The sequence below is a fragment of the Onychomys torridus genome, chromosome 15, assembly GCF_903995425.1.
Source record: "Onychomys torridus chromosome 15, mOncTor1.1, whole genome shotgun sequence".
Taxonomy (NCBI): Eukaryota; Metazoa; Chordata; class Mammalia; order Rodentia; family Cricetidae; genus Onychomys; species Onychomys torridus.
The window spans coordinates 71666304-71685122 of NC_050457.1; the positions used below are offsets into that span (position 1 = coordinate 71666304).

The 18819-nt window shown below is 40.8% G+C and overlaps 1 protein-coding gene across 1 annotated transcript; it reads right to left on the reverse strand.

The window, feature by feature from the left end:
• Positions 1-2334: 2334 nt before the first annotated feature.
• On the reverse strand, positions 2335-18167 carry LOC118596401 (zinc finger protein 58-like). Its single transcript, XM_036207274.1, has 4 exons — positions 18047-18167; positions 12342-12468; positions 11575-11670; positions 2335-4241 (listed from the first exon to the last, which is right to left on the reverse strand). The coding sequence occupies exons 1-4, from the start codon at positions 18050-18052 to the stop codon at positions 3127-3129; spliced, it is 1344 nt and encodes a 447-aa protein (XP_036063167.1). The 5' UTR covers positions 18053-18167; the 3' UTR covers positions 2335-3126.
• Between the last annotated feature and the right edge of the window lie 652 nt (positions 18168-18819).

Here is an 18819-nt window from a genome sequence, read left to right on the forward strand (position 1 = left end):
CCATGTCCTGCTTATATGTCCTGACACAGGCTTAATATTATTTATAACAGCTTGGCCATTAGCTCAAGCTAACTACTGACTAGCTCTTACACTTAAAACTCAGCCCATTTCTGTTCATCTATAGGTTGCCCCGTGTTCCATGGCTTTACCTGTGTGCCATTACATGCTGCTCCCTGGACAGCAGGCTGGCATCTCCTGACTCAGCCTTTCTCTTCCCAGAATTCTCCTTGTCTGCATATCCTGCCTATACTTCCTGCCTTGCTACTGGCCAATCAGTGTTTTATTAAACCAGTGTACAAAAGCATTATCCCACAGCAGAATATAGTGTTAATTTGACTAGTAGCAACTTTTAAACCTTTGGCTTAACCATATGCTTAAAAATATCTATGTAAAGAGCAGGTTCCTGTTGAGACAGGGCACTCACTTCTTCAGTTCTTTGATTACCTGTCCCTCCATAAACCAGGAGCTCTCCTGCAAGGTCTGCAGCCCTTGGCTGGATCCTATCCCCTTGAGTCTCAATACATACCGACTTCAGGTCCCTGTTCATGGCGCCACTCTGCCGAGGTCCAGCCTTGGCTAGAGTTCAGGTCCTGAGACAGGGAAGGGGTATCAGCTGCAAGGAAAATTTCTGATCACCAAGTAGATCACACTCAAGTGGCCCCAAATAGCTCAGATTGTCTTTATTTATACTTAAACAGTTTTCTCTTACCAGACTTAACATGAAAAAGCCTATTATTGGCTTCTATTTTTGACTTTAAGAAATACATCACAATTTAAGGAATACATTGTGACCATTATGAAAGTCCCCATTGTTCCTCTTTATGCTTCCCCAGATACACCTTCCACCCACTGCGTAACCTTATTCTAGACATAGAGCTCAGCATTTTTGCAGGCCTAACTAAATATTGAGTGAGACACATTCTGCTCTCACAGCATGTATGTCAGTTGTCAGCTTCTCATGATTACAAAGTTACAAAGCAATAGGCCTGGGCACAATGCTTTAAGGACAACAATATCCAAACCCAGACAATTCTTTCATGTCTGCACGATATATTTTATACAGCTCCCTTTTGTACAAGCGGGTCCCATATCTCAATCTCTCTGTAAAAGGCAGATCTTGATAAAGCACTCTTTTTTCACCTCACTATACCATACTTCTTCCACCAATATAAGCTCCAGGGTATGGTAAAGATGGGTCTACCGATCCCACACTTTGTATTGTATTTTTTCCTCCAGGGCCATACGAGATCCTACCAACGAATCTATGCTTGCTTTCCAGGGAACTGACTCTCAACAGTTGGTACCATGTGTATTCCTGAGGCTTTCTTCGGAGTCTGTGTACGCATGCTCTGTCCTCCTTTCCCCAACTGTGAAACATGGTTAAATTTTCTCATATGTCCCTAACTATCTCCATTGAGTCAGAAAAGTTCCCAGGGTTGAGAACTGGAGTTAGTAACTCCAGATAAGGGATTTGAGAAGCAATAACCACCTGCTGAATCTTAGGGTAAAGTATTTGAAAAGGAACAGAATTTCCAGGGGAAAATTACAACTGTTGCATGTGTGACTGACAACATAAAACTAAAATCTGCCCAAGAATCACCAATATTATGGCAGAGAAGAGCGCCTGCAGGCCGCACAAATATGCAAATTCCTGTGCTGTCCAGTGGACCACTGGTCCATGCCAAGTGAGAGTCCGTTTCCACAGGTGCCTTGTTCTGAGGAAACCCATTGTACAGGTGGTCATGTGCTGATCCAAAACTAGGGTGTACGGCTCCCAACAAGGGACCTCTTTTACAATGTGTGACACAGGTGTCACTTCTAGATCAGGGCCCTCCACAGGCTAATATTCTCTATACTGCAGCCAATGTGCATCTGTGTATTATTCTCCATCTACAACACAACTAATATTTTCTGGTGGGTGTGGAGAGGTGCCTGACTCTGTGGGTATAAAGATGAGAACTTGGGATCCTGATTCTGTGGGAATAGAGATGAGATCTTGGGTTTCATTTAGTTAGGATCCACTTATTAGAATAACAGCATTAAATTCTCCCTAGGGCTTATCATCTACTCAGGCAAAAGTCTATCACCAAACTAGCATCACATCAGTTATTATTTGTGGAATAAGCACTAAATCCAATCAGAAAATGATTGGTTATTCTCATAACTTTCCTGTCATTATTGCTCTACAAGCACTGTTTGGTTTTTTAAGATTTATTTATTATGTATACAGTGTTCTGTTTGTATGTATGTCTGCACACCAGAAGAGGGTACCAGATCTCATTATAGATGATTGTGAGCCACCATGTGGTTGCTGGGAACTGAACTCCGGACCTCTGGTGGAGCAGTCAGTGCTGTTAACCTCTGAACCATGTCTCCAGCACCACTGTTTTTTATCTGAGGCATAGCAGCTGTACCTGATACTATCTCTGCCTCAACTGCTGCTGAGGCCTTAGACCTGAAGAGCCTTCCTGTAGTTTTAACTAAGTCTGTAGCCTTTTATTTTATCAATAAAATTCAGGAACCAGATGCTGGGTGAAAACCTGCTAGCTCAGAGAGACCGAGCTTCTTACACACCGAGGGGATATATTACAGGAGCTTGGATGACTCCACTGGGAAAAACAACAGTAACTATGACACAGCCCAGATCTCAGACTCCAGGCACCCAGTGGACAAAGTTAGGACATGGTAAAGGTTTCAGGGAACATTTACAGTTACAGAAGAAAGAGACTCATTAATCGAGGCAAGTTTCAAACACATTGTTTGAACAAACTGTTGGAGGTTGTAGCAAAGAGAAGTTTCCACTGTTCTCTTAGTGGTTTTTTTGTTTGTTTGTTTGTTTTGCTATTGTAAGTTAGATGTTCCTGTTGACATTCCAAAATAATTAACTTAACATTCTCTACTATGTATTTATTTGAGCTGGAAAAGATCTGCAGTGTTAGCAAAGATTTTACCACAATTCACACACTCAAGGAGTTTGTAGTCAGAATGAATCATTTGATGTGTTTTAAGGGTTGAAGAAGTAAACTTTTTAAGACATTTGTAGGATTTCTCTCTGGTATGATCTAATATCATGTGTTGAGTAAGGATATAAAGATTAACAAGGTCTTTGTCACATTCCCCACACTTTTAAGGATTCTCTTCAGAATGAATTTTCTTTTTTTGTTTATGTCGCCTAAGGGATGAAGATGATGAAAAACATCTGCCACACTCTTCACACTTATAAGGATTGTCTTCAGAGTGAATTGTTTGATGTCGGCGAAGAGATGAAGATAAGTAAAAACATTTGCCACACTCATCACACTTGAATGATTTCTCCCCAGTATGAATTGTCTGATGTTCTTGAAAGTTTGTAAAGTAGGAAAACCTTTTGCCACATTCTGCACACTTGTAGGGATTGTCTTCAGAATGGATTGCTTGATGTCGTCTAAGGGATGAAGATGAGCAAAAACATTTGCCACACTCCTCACACTTGTGTGGTTTCTCTCCAGTATGGACTGTCTGATGTTCTTGAAGGCGTGCAAAGGAGGAAAACCTTTTGCCACATTCTGCACATTTGTAGGGATTATCTTCAGAGTGGATTGTTTGATGTCGAATAAGGGATGAAGACGAGCAAAAACACTTGCCACACTCCTCGCACTTGTAGGCTTTCTCTGCAGTATGAGCTGCCCTGTTCCCAATCAGGAAAGCAGATTTACTAAATCCTTGTGCACTCATTTCACACTGGTAGAATTTCTCTGCAATATGAACTCTCATGTGTCTCCAACAGGCTGAGTATTTACGAAAGGCTTTGTGACATTCCTCACACTTGTATGGTTTCTCTCCACTATGAATTCTTTGATGTACCTGAAGGCGTAGAGAATAAGAAAACCTTTTTCCACATTCTTCACACTTGTAGGGCTTCTCTCCAGAATGAATCCTTTGATGTTGCTTCAGCATTGATGGATAGTAAAATGATTTGCCACATTCTTCACACTTGTAGGATTTTTCATCAGTATGATTTTTCTGGTGTATAAAAAGTGATGAGCGAGTATTAAAGGTCTTATGACATTCTGTACACATGTAGGGTTTGTCTCCAGTATGAAGTCTCTGGTGTATAGAAAGTGTTGAGCGAGAACTAAGGGCCTTACCACATTCTTTACACTTGTAGGGTTTCTCCCTTGTATGAATTCTCTGGTGTTGAATAAGGAGTGAATTACAATCAATGTTCTTGTTGTAAATATTATAATCATTGGTTGATATTCCTGTTGAACAAAATTGAGATATGAACAAAAGCTAAAAAATATTCTTTATTCTAATAATGCTTACTTTTATATTGAAAGATTTAATCATACATATTGAAGCATCAATAGAAAATATAGGACATTTCAAAACTGATAGGCAGTGAGCATAAAAGATATAATATTATAGGTAGAAATAATCTATACTCTTACTAGAAACAGGGCACAACCAAATAGAATATAGACATAATGGCATATTATTAAAGTTTTAATAGCTAAATAAGTTATAAGAGCATTTTACTAGGAGAAATAAGCCCCTTAAAGAATAGAAATGTTATATGTCCAGACACCCATGAAATTATAAAGTATCCAGACCTGGAAAAGAGAAAGTTAATTGTGATTGTGTCAAAATACAAAACTTTTATCTTCCACGTAGAGTTTTATTTTTTAAGGTACAAAAGATATGCTCTGCACAAGAAGTAGATGGTCCACAAAAAAAAAAAATTAAGTTTATAGCTTGAAAATTCAGGACAGTAATTTATGTTTTATTTGGATGACAAGAAACTATATAACTGAGGCATGATTAAAAAACTTCAGGTTCACCTGTGAATTACAGTAATTTTGCTGAGACAACATACTTGTCAATGAATAGATGAAAAATGACTTATTTCCTATAGCACAAATCCTAATTGGTCTTATTAAAAACCCAGCCTTATACCAGGGTAAATGGTGAAAGATCAGTAAAGGAGCCAACCTCTAGAGAAACTTCTTACCTTCACTGAATCATCAGCCAGAAAGGGGGAGAAATCCTGTCTCTATGAATACTCAGACTGAATGGCTCCAGATCCTGTCTCCGACTGCCTTATGTTTCCTGTCTCTACCTCCCTAGTGCTTGGATTAAAGGTGTTGGCCTCTACCACTGCCTAGCTGTTTCTCTTTTAGACAGATTCTATCTCTTGTAACCCAGGGTGGCCTTCAACTCCTGATCTTCTTGCTTCCTCCTCATAAGTGCTGGGATTAAAGGTGTGTGTCACCACTAGTGGCTTGGCCTCTAGTGGATAGCTCTGTCCTCTGATCCTCAGGCAAGCTTTATTTTTTAGAGTACAAACAAAATTTCACCACAATTTTCTTTTTTCTTTGTGTTTGCTTTTTCAAGACAAGGTTTCTCCATGTAGACCTTGCTGTCCCAGAACTTATTATCTAGACCAAGCTAACCTTAAACTTAGAGATCTACCTTCCTCTGCCTCCCAAGTGCTGGGATCAGTGGAGTAAGGCACCATACCCAGGCAGTAAGATTATGTATTTGTAAGATTTATTCATTTACAAGAGTAAACAGCCATTGAGCCCTGAATAGAGAGACAAGGAACAACACATGAAAACAGGAGACTGGTGTTTACCTATACAGAGGAATCTCAAAGCAGAGCTCTTAGATATTTTGTAATCTTACACTGTCCTTATGTACTTTATCAATGTGTTTTATTCATCCATTGAATTATACAGGGGATGTATAACAAGTGATACACTACTGCAAGCCACATGAAAATGTAATGAAATCCAGCTACTATCACAAAAAAGTCAAGGACTTTTCCAAAGATTAAGCCATGGCTTAAGAAGCCTTAGTGATATTTTAGCTTTTGTATATATATTAGCTGGTTCCTAAAATGATTTACTTGTGTGCTTCCAAGAAATCCTAACAGTGTTTTTTATCTAAAATACCTATCAAGCATCCAAGGCAAATGTTCTCCTAAACTAATGGAACACCCTTATGGAAACAACACCTGTCTCCTAGGTCAGGCAAATAGCTTTAATTAAGGTAAGATCCTCCTTTCTTATACAGTCTTACTAACATTATAGTATCCTAACTTCTTACCTAACCATTTCAAAGAATGTAGACTGAGCACATAAATCCCCTTTTCTTGATATAGTAACCTATCATTAGCTCTCAGTTGACCTCCTCCTTTACCACACTCCCTTTTTGGGTTGTAAAAAAAAGCATAACAGTCACTGCCTGAGGAAAATTCTTGTCTGCCTTTATGACCCTGTAGGAATTCAAGTCTGGTGACCTGGCTCGAGGGGGAAGATTGCTATTGCTTGGGTTTATAACTGAGTACCTTGGAGACTTGGATGGAGAACAGAGAGGGATAAGGAGGATTTTGACTAGAGAATTTGAGGATGAGATGGAAGATGAGGAAGAGCCAGATGGGTAAGTACTAGATGGGTATGAATGAGATAAGAACCTAGATGAGGCAGAATTAAGATCAGAGAATTAAGGTAGAACTTAGAGGGGACAAACAAATAAAGGTAGAGAGAAATCAGGCAAGAAAGGAGCTAGGCATGAAAACAGAACTGAAGCTGTGTAGATAGGATGATGGGTGATGTCATTTTGTATGCTGTAAATGTGTTGTTGCTCTAATTGGTTGATAAATAAAATGCTGATTAGCCAGTAGCCAAGCAGGAAGTATAGGTGGGATAAGCAGAGAAGGAGAATTCTGGGAAGAAGAAGGCTGAGTCAGGAGTTGCCAGCCAGACACAGAGGAGGCAAGATGACAAGGCAAAACTGAGAAAAGTTACCAAGCCATGTGGCTAAACATAGATAAGAATTATGGGTTAATTTAAGTGTAAGAGCTAGCCAGTAATAAGCCTGAGCTAATGACTGAGCAGTTATAATTAATATAAGCCTCTGTGTGCTTACTTGGAGGACGTGAGTGGGAGATTTGTCCCAACCGCTGGCCAGCTGGGACACAGGAAAACTTCCAACTACAATAGAATTTTATCCCAGAGGAATAAAGTAGACGGATAAAGAGCATGATGTACTGAAAATAATTCTTGCTGTTTGTAGTTTCTCTTCTGAAACCCTGGGAAGACTATTATTAAGGCTGGCCCTTTAATAATATTCAAGAATATACACCTCCAAAATAATACCAAAGAATATCAAATTGCAAAGTAAAGCAAAAAACTTTGAATCCACAAAATTTGGAAAGCTTATTGGTGATCAATTAAACAAATACTCCTAGCTACAGACAGTTTTAATCTTTGAATATATATATCCACAAAGGGCATGCACTTTAAATCCTTAGTACTGAGTGTGATAAAGAAATTGTTTAGAAGATATCTTCTTCAAAGACAGAACTGTGATGGGGTCACTTTCTTCAACATGTGAGTAACGGGCATGAAAGAAACTCTTGTGTGAAGGTTAGTCTCTTACATTGGGTTCACACCCAGGTATTCAGAAATGTGTGCAATTTTTCAGATGTGTAGAAAATAGTACAGAGTCTGCTACTGAACCTTCACAGTGACTCTATTTTGCCTGAGTTTTACCCAACTGCTCCCCCAGCTAAACAATCCTGCTGGGAAAATGTTCTCAGGAAGCCTCACTGGCCGGTTTGGAAGATCCACTGTTTTACAACATGAAACACATAGTTTGAACAATGGAACTACAAGTTTTGGATTTTAGTCCACCAGCCTGTGTGTGGTATGATGTAATTGTGGGTTTGGCTTTATAAACACAATTAAACTAGCATTAGAGAGTGCTGGAATGACCAATGTATTTCCTGACACAAACCCAACCTTGTCCTTCTGATCCTCCAACGGGGTAGGTGTGGGTATTTTTGTCTGGTCCAGATTCTGGTAAAAATCCTGACAAGGATTCCTTCCATGGGTCTTCGTCTAAGAGTAAAGATGTTTACTAAAGAGATAATGGATAAATTTACAGTTAAATCCACATCTTATGTCAATTCTATGGATGCTGAATGATTGTTTGCCTAGTCCACACCATCTATGCTCTCTCAGCTACTGTTTTGTACCTCACTTTTTTGTCACTTTCCCTGACCCTCCTTCTGGAACAGAGAGTCAGCCATTCTCTGAGCTCACTTTGGATTCATGGTTACTGGAAACTGTGGGGTTCCTCTGCCTTCCTGCCTGTGGTTCATGGGCAATGCCAACACCCTTTCTGAGGTTGTATTAGTGGGTCTGGGAAATTTCATGTCTATTCTTCCTCAACCTCCTCATCCCTCACTCCGAGATCCCCCTATAGTATTCTTTATGATGAAACAAGCTACTTAATGTAGAAGGTCTGCAGGACTGACTTAGATTTTATACAGTACACGACAAAGGGACCAGCAGACTGAAGTGCCCAGTTCCTCCATGAATTGTGTTTATATTTAAATTTTGTTTGGTATAAAAGATTTTCAGTTCAACACTCATAATTTTAGAGTGTGAAATTTTTAACGGAGATGGATTACTTTCATTTATTAAGTCCTAATCTGATGAGAGTCACTAATTTATTGTAAGCTGTTACAACAAAGGTAACTAAGACACAATAGTTAACGATGAGTCACCTAATGAATGATGAAATAAACATAGTGTGCCCAAAGGTGTGTTTATATTCATGCTAAATACAAATATAATTCATTTACAGAGCCAATATTAGAAATGCTACCTTCCATTATCCAGTCCTCTGTACATGGCATAGAAGTTAAGCCTAAAGCAAGTAACAGAATCAAATCTAAGTTCAACTATTTTTTGCTTACTATGGAACAATATTAAAATGAGATGTGCTTGAAGTAACTGGTTATTGGGCCAGCAGTGGTGACATATGCCTTTAATCTCAGCACTCAGGAGCTGGAAGAGCATTTTGATTCCGTGCCAGCCTGGGCTACAAAGCCAGTTTCAGCGTAGCCAAGGCTACGCAGAGAAACCCGGTCTTGAAAACAACAACAACAAGACAAAAGCATATAGAACTGACCATTGCAATTGAACGCATGCGTGCTTGAGTCAAAAGAGTTAGAGCTACACCACGCTTGCACGGCAGGACACACCCAGGATATACTGCCACACGTACCCTAGGATGGGACACAAACCTGCTAGAAAGAATGGCATTCTTGTTCCAACACAAGATAAGGATGCATGGGGCATAGGACTTGTCAGTGTCTGCTGCTCCTGTCTCCCTCCAGCCCATAAGCCAGACCAGGAAATCCTTTTCCTTATCACTCCTCATGTCCCATAAGACAAGGTGTGTATTCTCTCATGCTGAGGAGGATCTTAGACTCTGCACTGCATTCTAAATGTGTCAAGTGCAGAAGGCCTGCTCTCACCTTTTAAAGGGTTCCTATGAGGAGGAGAGAGAATAAGAAATGTTTTATATAGAATGATAGTGGAGAAGAGAAAGAGAGAAACACAGGATAGCTTTAGGAAGAACTGGATCAAATCCACCGGCCCCTTCTGTCTCTTCAAAGGGGCTTCTTATAACAATGCCAAGGGGTGGGGCAAAAGACACCCCCCCCTTTTGCTAGATCAAGCATACCACACAGCCAAGTGTAGACCCTTCCAAACACCTGGCAACCATGCCCGTGGTCCTATCATTCCCCTGTGTAGCCCTGCTGGGTAAAGCAAGCTCAGATCTCACTAGGAAACCTCTGTAGATCTCCACAGCTCCTGCTTCTTAATATATTAAAGGGCCTGTCAGACCCCTCAGATAGACTGTACTGGCCTTAGGTCATTCTTCTTCTCTAGTCAACCTTACCTGTTCTTGAGATACACTGTCCATCAAGCATACTCTGTCTTGGAAGCTAGCAAGAAGAATGTTTCCCATCCCTGACTACCAGCCTTTCACAGGACAACATACAGAGCTTAACTCAGCTCTGACTCAGGGTTCTACTAAGAGCTTGCAAGTAGTTGAAACAACCACAGAAATCCCTAGGACTGCCACACACCCCAATAAAGGAATAGAGAATGACCAAGGTGCAATGTCCTTTTAGAATGCATTTAAGCTGTCTACAACAGCCTTAGCTACGCTGAGCCCTTTTTTAAAATCAATGCATCAAATAAATCAATAAACTTCAGATGCAACTGCATCAAACTTAGACTCCTTAAGCTTCACCAATCCACAGTTCATAATATCAACATATTTTTAGTATGAATATTACTATACATATTTACAATTCTTACATTCAAAAGCAAACTGTTTGTAGGGCTAGTTTACAAACTTTAGAAAACATCTAAAAGATATCTCTTAAAAGAATTACATTTTCTTCCAACAAAACAAAGGGTACATGAACCGTGAGTCACCACAGTTAAAACTGTAGGTGAACTCAAAACTGTAAAGTCGGTTCTAATTAAGGTCCTAAAGTTCTCCTGAAAGTTTGAAATCAGAGCCTAATTTGTCAGCGGCTCTAGAGTCTTATTAATCAGCTCCCTTGACCCTGGAATTCGGTGAGCACTGCTGCCAGGGGGCTGCAACACTCTGGATAATGCCACTGCTCCCCCCATCCCCTCCAGCCACCTTCCCTTCTGGGCCTTCTTAGCCATTCTGGGGCCTGGGGAAGTGGGCTCAGTGGCAGACCTTAGACAGTAGCCAGCTGGAGAGCAGTCCCTTTACCTAAATTCACTGCAGTTCCCCTGAATACAACTAAGTTCCAACAAACATTGCTGAAACTTCACTCCCAGCTATAGAGACACTTTTGATTTAGCTTCCCCTAGGGCGGAGATGGAATTACCACACTGAGCTGCCTTTCTGCTCAGCTAGTAAGACGGAGGAACAATTTTTTTTTCAGGATTATATATATATATATATATATATATATATATATATATATATATATATATATATATAACTTTTTAAAATCTGATAGGCCTACATTTTTTTTTTACAACAGTGAAGAATTCACCTTTAATTTTCTATTATCAGCTTGATACAGTATAAATTCTTATCCTAATTGTGAAATGTTTCATTGAGGTTTGTCAGGAACCATTTCTTAAAGGAGCCATGTATTCATTTGTGGCTAGCAATCAGAAGCGGTGTGGCTCCAGGCTCCAGGCTCAGTTTCATTCAGTCTGAATGAACTGTCCAAAGTGACTCGGGTTTGTCTGAGTCTTTTCCACTTGCTCCCTCCCCATTGTTCGAATCAACAGAACTGAAACTATTGAGCCTTCTGTCACTGCCTGCCTCTCTGTGATGGAAGTGTGCATTTGGTTTAATAAACCCTATCATGCTCACTTCGGTGTAGAGATCCTTCTGGCATGAGTCTGCTCTCAACCTCTGCAAATAAATGACTCAGAGTATGACCAGCACTGAGTTCTCTTTCCCTGATCTTACACTACAATGGAGAGTAAACAAAAAGAAAAACCTTGGACGTCACTATAAATAGAAGCACAGCTCACTGTTTGAGAAATATAAAGCTTAAGACATTTAAACGATCATAAACCTCTGAGAGATGTGCTCCTTGGATAACAAAGACATGAAGGAGAGACCTAAAGAATGATTCCCATAGTGTCATGTTTCAAGGCACATGGGAAAGCCTTCGTTTCTACTGGATATTTGGACCTCAACTCTGCACCTGAACCCCTCATTCCTACATACCTGGGTGCACGATGGCTGCTGCTTGTCCCTTCACATCTGAAGGCTCTTGTCCTTGCTCCAAAAATGTCACCAGGTGTGGCTTAGACACAGTAAGACCTATTTGTAAAAAAAAGGAACAAGACTGTTTATATGTTCTTTTACTTGAAATTGACAGGTGCCTTCCAGTACATGGCTTTAAGGAAAGAGATGATGTAATAAATGATTGCAGACAATCAATTCCTTAAATGTCTTCTGACAGGATAACTACATTACATGAGGAATTAAAAAGCATTCTGAGTTTCATTTAAAGGGAAAAAATATTAAAAGTGAGTTATGAAACACTTTCATTAACAAGTATACTCCATGTCTCATGCCATTGAATTTCTAACAGTCCCAAAGGAGTGAAGGAAATGTACATCCAACACAGAAAGGTTAAACACAAAAGAAAAACAGTGAAATGATTATTTTTCTTTAATGATTTATTTTTATGTTTTATGGGCATCGGTGTTTGCCTTTGTGTATATCAGTGTGAGTGTGTCAGATCTTGGAATTACAGACAGTTGTGAACTGCCATGTGGGTGCTGGGAATAACCTTAGTTCTCTAGAAGAGCAATCAATGCTCTTAACCACACCAGGCCCAAAATGATTCTTAATACAACAATCTCCCTAATTTTTCTGAAAACAAAGGATATGAAACTTGCTGTTGAAATACTCCCATGAGAAACCATACAAAGTGAGGAAGCTACATGTTGATGGTGAAATAAGAATTCACTATGGATGATCCTCACCAAGGAACACAAGGTTGCTGTAATTCTCCAACATCACATCCCTGTACAGATCCCACTGAGCAGGCTCCAGGCATTCCCTCTCTTCTGCAGAGAACTCAATGGCCACATCCCAGAAGGACAGCATTTCCTGAAATAAAGATCAATGAATGATACCACACTTTAAGTAAATCCATTAATAATATAAATACCAATTTACACTGGGCTGGAGAGTTCTCCTGTCTAGGTGGCATTTTCTTAATTAGTGATTGATATGACACAGCACAGCCCATTACGGTGGTGCCCACCCTGGCCAGACGTTCCTTTATGGTATAGGAAAGTAGGCTGGGCAAGTGTGCTTCAAGAAGCAATGTTCTTCTCTGGCTTCTGCTCCATTTCTTGCCTCAGGTTCCTGCCTTGAACTGTGACCTGAAGTTGTGTTCTAAAATAAACCCTTTTCTTCTCCAAGCTGTCTTTCATCATGGTCTTGATCACAGCCATAGAAACCCTAACACAGGCATCATGTGCCTGTGGACACAAATCTACATTTTTTTCCCAGGATGAAAGAGAGTTAGAAATATTTCTTTCATAGGTGAGTAATATTCCTCAGACATGTCCAATGTGGTCACATGATCTCACACTGGACCCGTCTTCAAGGAAAGTCAAAGTAAAAGATCCTATAAATTCAGTTGAGCACAATCCAATTAAGACAGAAATATAAAATGAATGCATCCACAGAACATGCATTTAGTGCCATATGCTACTATACACCACACATGCACACACTTCTCACAGGAGAAAGTCCTGGTGGGGGAGAAGGATTTCTCAACAGCCGATATGCACAGTCATGAGTGTGAAGTGAAATGAAAACAGAGTCTGATGCAGCAGCTCATGCCGTCATCTGGGTTTCAGGATTTCTACAGATTCACTAATGATGCAAATGATGGTGACAAGGGACATGAGAGGAGCAGGCAGGGGAGGAACTCACAGACTAAATGTCATTTAAGTGTCTGATCACGTGAGAAAACAGGCAAGTGCGGGACTAACAGCACTGCTGAGAATTTAACATAGAATAAACTTCACTGGATCTTTTTTTTTTTTTTTTTTATCATTTTTGCCTTTCTGTCTTTTCTCTCATGTGTTGATTGAGGTGTTTGTGATATTCCCAAAGCATGTTTTGCACATATGGCACCTGTGCATCTCTGTGCTGAAGCTGAGAAGTATAATTGCTAATGCTATTTCCTGATTTCAAACTTTGCTAATTTTAGAATTTATCACATTTTATTGACTAAAGTCACAGAATGATCTATAAGAATAGTCACGTTATTTTTCCTTTTTGTCAATACAAGAAATATCAACAATTTATGTAATAGTGAGGTATTCTGTAATAATTTCATGGTTAAGCTTTGGGTCCTCTTTCTTAGATATGGTATCATCACCTCCTCAAACACTATCTTCCAGGTATCTGAAATGTACCCTACATAATGCTTACACACACCCGGCATTCGGGACAACAGCACTGGGGGCTTCTTCCTCCTATCACACTGTCCCTGGGCATCCATCCTTCAGGAAGTGTAGCTGGCATTTTTCTTTCCGTCACCAACCAGCTCCCAAATGATGACATGGAGACTTCTTGTTAATTAGGAAAGCTTGGCCTTTAGTTTATTCTTGTCCCACAAGCTCTTATATTATCCTGTTTCTATTCATCTACATTTTGTCTCAGGGCTTTTACTTTTCCTTTCATTCTGTATGTCCTGCTTCCTCATGTCTGGTGAATGGCCCTCACTCTCTGTCTCCTAGGTTCCTCCTCTTACTCTCTCTGTCAGGAAGTCCTGCCGAGCTATTGGCCATTTAGCTTTTTATTAGACCAATCAGTTGCCTTAGGCAGGCAAGGCAAACAAATATAACACACCTTTACATAGTTACATTAATATTCCACAACATAAACAAATGCAACACATCTTTGCATAGTTAAACTAATATTCTACAACAAGGAAGTCCCAAAGTGTTGGCTTTCTAATATCACTGGTGAATGGAAAAAAAAAAAAAAAAAACATTTCGTCTCCAACTTCTATGTGTTATCATTGTTTATGTTTAACATAGCTCTATTTTATATTAGTTCAATTCATTACATTTAACTTATTGATGAGATCATGTGTTATTTACCTTTATTTGACTGAAATAACTTCCAGTTTCACCAATATTGTCACAATTGATGTGAGTGTAATTTTTCTCTAAAAAGTTACTGAATTAAAATGTAAGTATGTCGTTTCCCCTCTAACTTCTCACTGCAACTTCTCTCATGTCCCCCTATAGTCCATTTCAAATATGAAGCTTATTCTTCTCTAATTATTATTGTTTTACACACAGAGCACACAAACACACGCACACACATATAAATATAAATGGCCAATTCCGTCCCATAGTGCCTGTCTGTTCACTTTGAGGACTGACCACTTGTTACTGGAGGAACAGTGAGCATTCTCATCCTGGGAAACACTAATTCTCCCTCTCTCTACACTTGGATGCTTACCCAGCAGACTGACCCCTGCAGGGGATCTAGTGCCACTGTCATTGTTCAGGGCTTGTTCAGGCAGCCATGATGTTGGGGTATCATGGGTGCAGCTTCCCTTCACTTTCTAGAAGGCACAGCCTCCCAGCAGACTTCCTGGACCTCTGGCTCTCATAATCAATATGCCCCTGTGCAGAGATATTCCCTGAGCCTTGTGTGCAGGAATTGTGGTATGGGGTATCTTTTGTGTCAGGGCACCACAGACAATAGTTCTCTGCATTTTGTAAGTTTTAGTTTTCTGGAATGTTCTCTGTGCTGCAGAAAGAAGTACCTTTGATGAACAGTGAGAGTTACACTCCAGTGTAGGTCTAAGGAGAAGTACTTGGAGTGCAGTTAGGGATTATGATGGTTTAGTGGCATTAGTATGTTCTTCTATACAATTTAAGACCTAACATGTCATCAGATGCAGCTTCCAACCATTATGTAGGTCTCCTGTCCCCTCTAAGTCCCATTGACAGCTGTTTCTAAGGCCAATTTGTGAGAGACACTGTGGCACCTTTAGAGATATCATGCTACACTAGTCATTGTTGTGGTTCATGGGCGTAACAGCTAAGCAGGACTATTTACAGCTTCTCTCCCTAGGAGCTTGCAAAGCAACTTCCAGCACTGAGCAAACTCACCCTTAGGCAGGAGACCTTCAGGTCAGATCCAGCTCCAATCCCCTGACTCTTGTGTCTTAAGTTAATGGAGTTTTCACCATGGGGAGGAGGGAGTAGCTTATCATCACAAGAATTTTGGGACAAATGAAATATATCCTCCATAAAGAATGATTACATGGAAAAATGTCTTTAAATAAAGTGCAGAGTTGAGTACCAAAGAGGAGGTCAGCAAATCTTCAAGAAACAGGAAGAATGAAGCAATTTGGTGAACAGAACACCCAGTAATTTCTCAAGTGAAAAGAAAGCTGTTGTACTGTTTTAGAAGTGTATTTGTAGTTAGTATAGAATGTTACCACCTTTAGAAGTAAAAGGAAAAATAACAGATCCCACTCTTTTTTAACTGGGGCAGTGGTTCTCAACATGTGGGTCCTCAAAGAGCCTTTTAACAAACATTCATCTCCAAAAGTGTTTACATTACAATAAAAAACCCTTAGCAAAATTACAGTTATGAAGCAACAAGGAAAGTAATTTTATGGTTGGGGGTCACCACAGTATGAGGAGCTGCATTATAGGGTCACAGCATTAGGAAAAGTGAACCTGCAGAACTATGTACCACCAAGAGGGAATAATTATCAGCGTGGAGTAGGGCAAGAACCCAGAGGATGGAAATGGAAACATTAACCTCTGAAAGAACTTGAGAAGGCCCCTATAGCAGAATTAACTGTAAAGATCACTCCCCATATTGCCCAGCACAGAACAGCACCATTCTACATGGGGAATTGTCTGCTGTTCTTGGGCCAATCTCCTCCTGTGAGAAGCTGTGGGTGGTGGGCAGTGCACTTGTAAACAGTACAGCATTTATGAGGGATTTTACCCAATATTATTAATGGCAAACATTTCAGGGGCATTTGAAACTGGCAAAATTCACTTTTAATGGGGAAAAATGCAAATTATGTCTGGCCTGAGGGGCCATATTGCCATTCATTAGAAATTCTTACACATTCTCTATAATTGAGAGTTGAATAGAGTACTCCACTTGAACGGAGGCTGGTCCTAGAGGCAACAGAATGGGCAGAGTAGATGTGATAAGGACTCCTGTCGGTGTCCCTCCGAGATGTCTTTTCAGAGAGTCACACAAAACTGAAGACTAGCAGGACATTGGGAAGTCAAAATGATGTGCAGAGAGAAGACTGGATTCCTGGTCAGGAACTAAAAGATAACCACCCTCCATTGAAAATCACCAACCTACCGCTTACATGACATAGTGCTTTAAATACACAGCACACACATCATGAAGAAATAATTACAGGATCTCTGTCCCAGATAACTGTGCCATGAAACAATGACTACTTTTTGTTTCAAGCAATGAAATTTTGCAATTTTATGACTCAGTAAGTGGATTAAACCATGAAAAAATATGGGAAACCAATTATAGTATCTGCTTTGCAAACATGAATTATATAATTAAAATTTCAGTTTCAAAATAAGTATCACATGCCTTTCTCTACACAGTAGATGTATTTGTGGATTTTAGTAGTGATGACAGGGATGTGCAATAGAGCAGACTGAAATTTCTTTTCTATCACAGGTCTGTTTACTTTAAATCACATGAATACACACACAGGTCTGTGAGTTCTTCCTCACCCTGCTGACTTGACAGAACAGCCTGGCACTGTAACCCAAGGCCATGAGAGTTTTTCACCTGTTCCTAGGAGCCCTGCTTCTGGACTAGCGCAACAAGCCCAAGGCCAGGTCGAGACGTGTTGACACAACCATTGTGGTCCACCCTACAGAAGGGATGGGAGACCTTTCAAAAGTTAAGAAAACCCAGCCCTACAGGTGAGGCCTGGATTCAGCTTCTCCAGTTCCTTCTTTCTACAGACGGTCCATCTGTGTGTGTATGTGTGTGTGGGGGGGTGTATGTATGTTCTCTCACCCCCAATCAAAGCTTTTCTATTGCCCCGGATTCTGGCAGATATATTTACTGTGTTCCAGAATTTACATGCGACCTGTTGCGCCTTGGATGTTTCCTTTCTTACTTCTTTATCTGGCAGAGAAAAATGAACACAATCAAGACCTCAAGACCCTTACATTAGGCGGCTGCAGTGTTCAGGACGGACCAGACTCCGTTTGCTCTACAGATACTGAGAAATCTGACAGCGTCCATGTGAGATGGCTCAGCTAGAGAAGCATGCTTCCCGACCAGAGCTGCTCACTGAGCTCCCAGCTCCACCTCAGGAGCAGGCAGTCAGCTGACCATCATTAGTTTGCAAACCTGGACTTCACTATCAACTCCTCCGTGCTACTAGGAAGCCTTCCTGTCCCAGCCCAAGCCGGACTCGGGTGGCAAGCGGCGTCCTAAGGAAACCATCACTCAGGGCACCGTTCCTATCGCCCTTTCCCCAGCCCTGACCTGCAACCTCAGGTGACCCAGCCAGTTCAGCACAGCACCCGCAAGGCAGCTTCTTCTGCCCTTCCACCCAGCCCAGGTCCGCTCCCTCCAAGACGGACCCCTCACCCAGCACAGTGCCTGAGGCTGCGCTGCACCCTGGACCAACCTCCATGTCAGAGACGCAACTGGAATGCACAGTAGGACAGGACTCTCGCCCAAGTTTGGAGAAATAGCACACTTTCAGACAGAATGCACAAGTATTGTTTCCGGAATGGGTCCTTATGATGTCACAAGGACCAAACTACATTTCCCACAAGTCTGCGCGAAGGAATTCCGGTGATTTCTTCTGTTCCTGGATTTGTCCCTGGCAACCAGCAATAGAGCATAGAAGAAGCGGGGATCGCAGGACAGCCATGGGGTGTGAGGCTGGAGTTCACCTCCTGATCCACAACACGAGAAGTGTGACTGTGAGTCGAGCTTGTGACGGAAATATTAGGCTTAGAGGCCATTTCTGGTCCATATCTTGTGAATTTAATCTTACCACAGCATGGAAAAAACAAAACAAACGACAACAAAAATCACTTTGACTCTGTTTTGCTTTTAAATGACAAAGAAACACACTAATGTTAAGAATGAAAAGAATGATTTTAAGATGATTTCTGGAAGTAGCCTTAGTGTGCCTGACTATGTTCCTAGCTCCTCAGTGACTTCTGGAAGATCCTAGGCTGGGATGGATAATTTATGGACTTTTCTTCCTTAAACACACACAGACACACACACACTGCCAGGCGGTGGTGGCACACGCCTGTAATCCCAGCACTCTAGAGCTGGGCCAGGCGGATCTCTGTGAGTTCCAGGCCAGCCTGGTCTACAGAACGAGATCTAGGACAGGCACCAAAACTTCACAGAGAAACCCTGTCTCAAAAAACCAAAACACAC

What these genes read in the sequence shown, in the direction of transcription:
- LOC118596401 (XM_036207274.1), bottom strand. An exon ending in CAGCAACCTTGTGTTCCTTG is followed by an intron (nt 11,671 to 12,341) that starts GTGAGGATCATC and finishes TTTTACAAATAG; the next exon opens with GTCTTACTGTGTCTAAGCCA. An exon ending in AGCAGCCATCGTGCACCCAG is followed by an intron (nt 4,242 to 11,574) that starts GTATGTAGGAAT and finishes TTTGTTCAACAG; the next exon opens with GAATATCAACCAATGATTAT.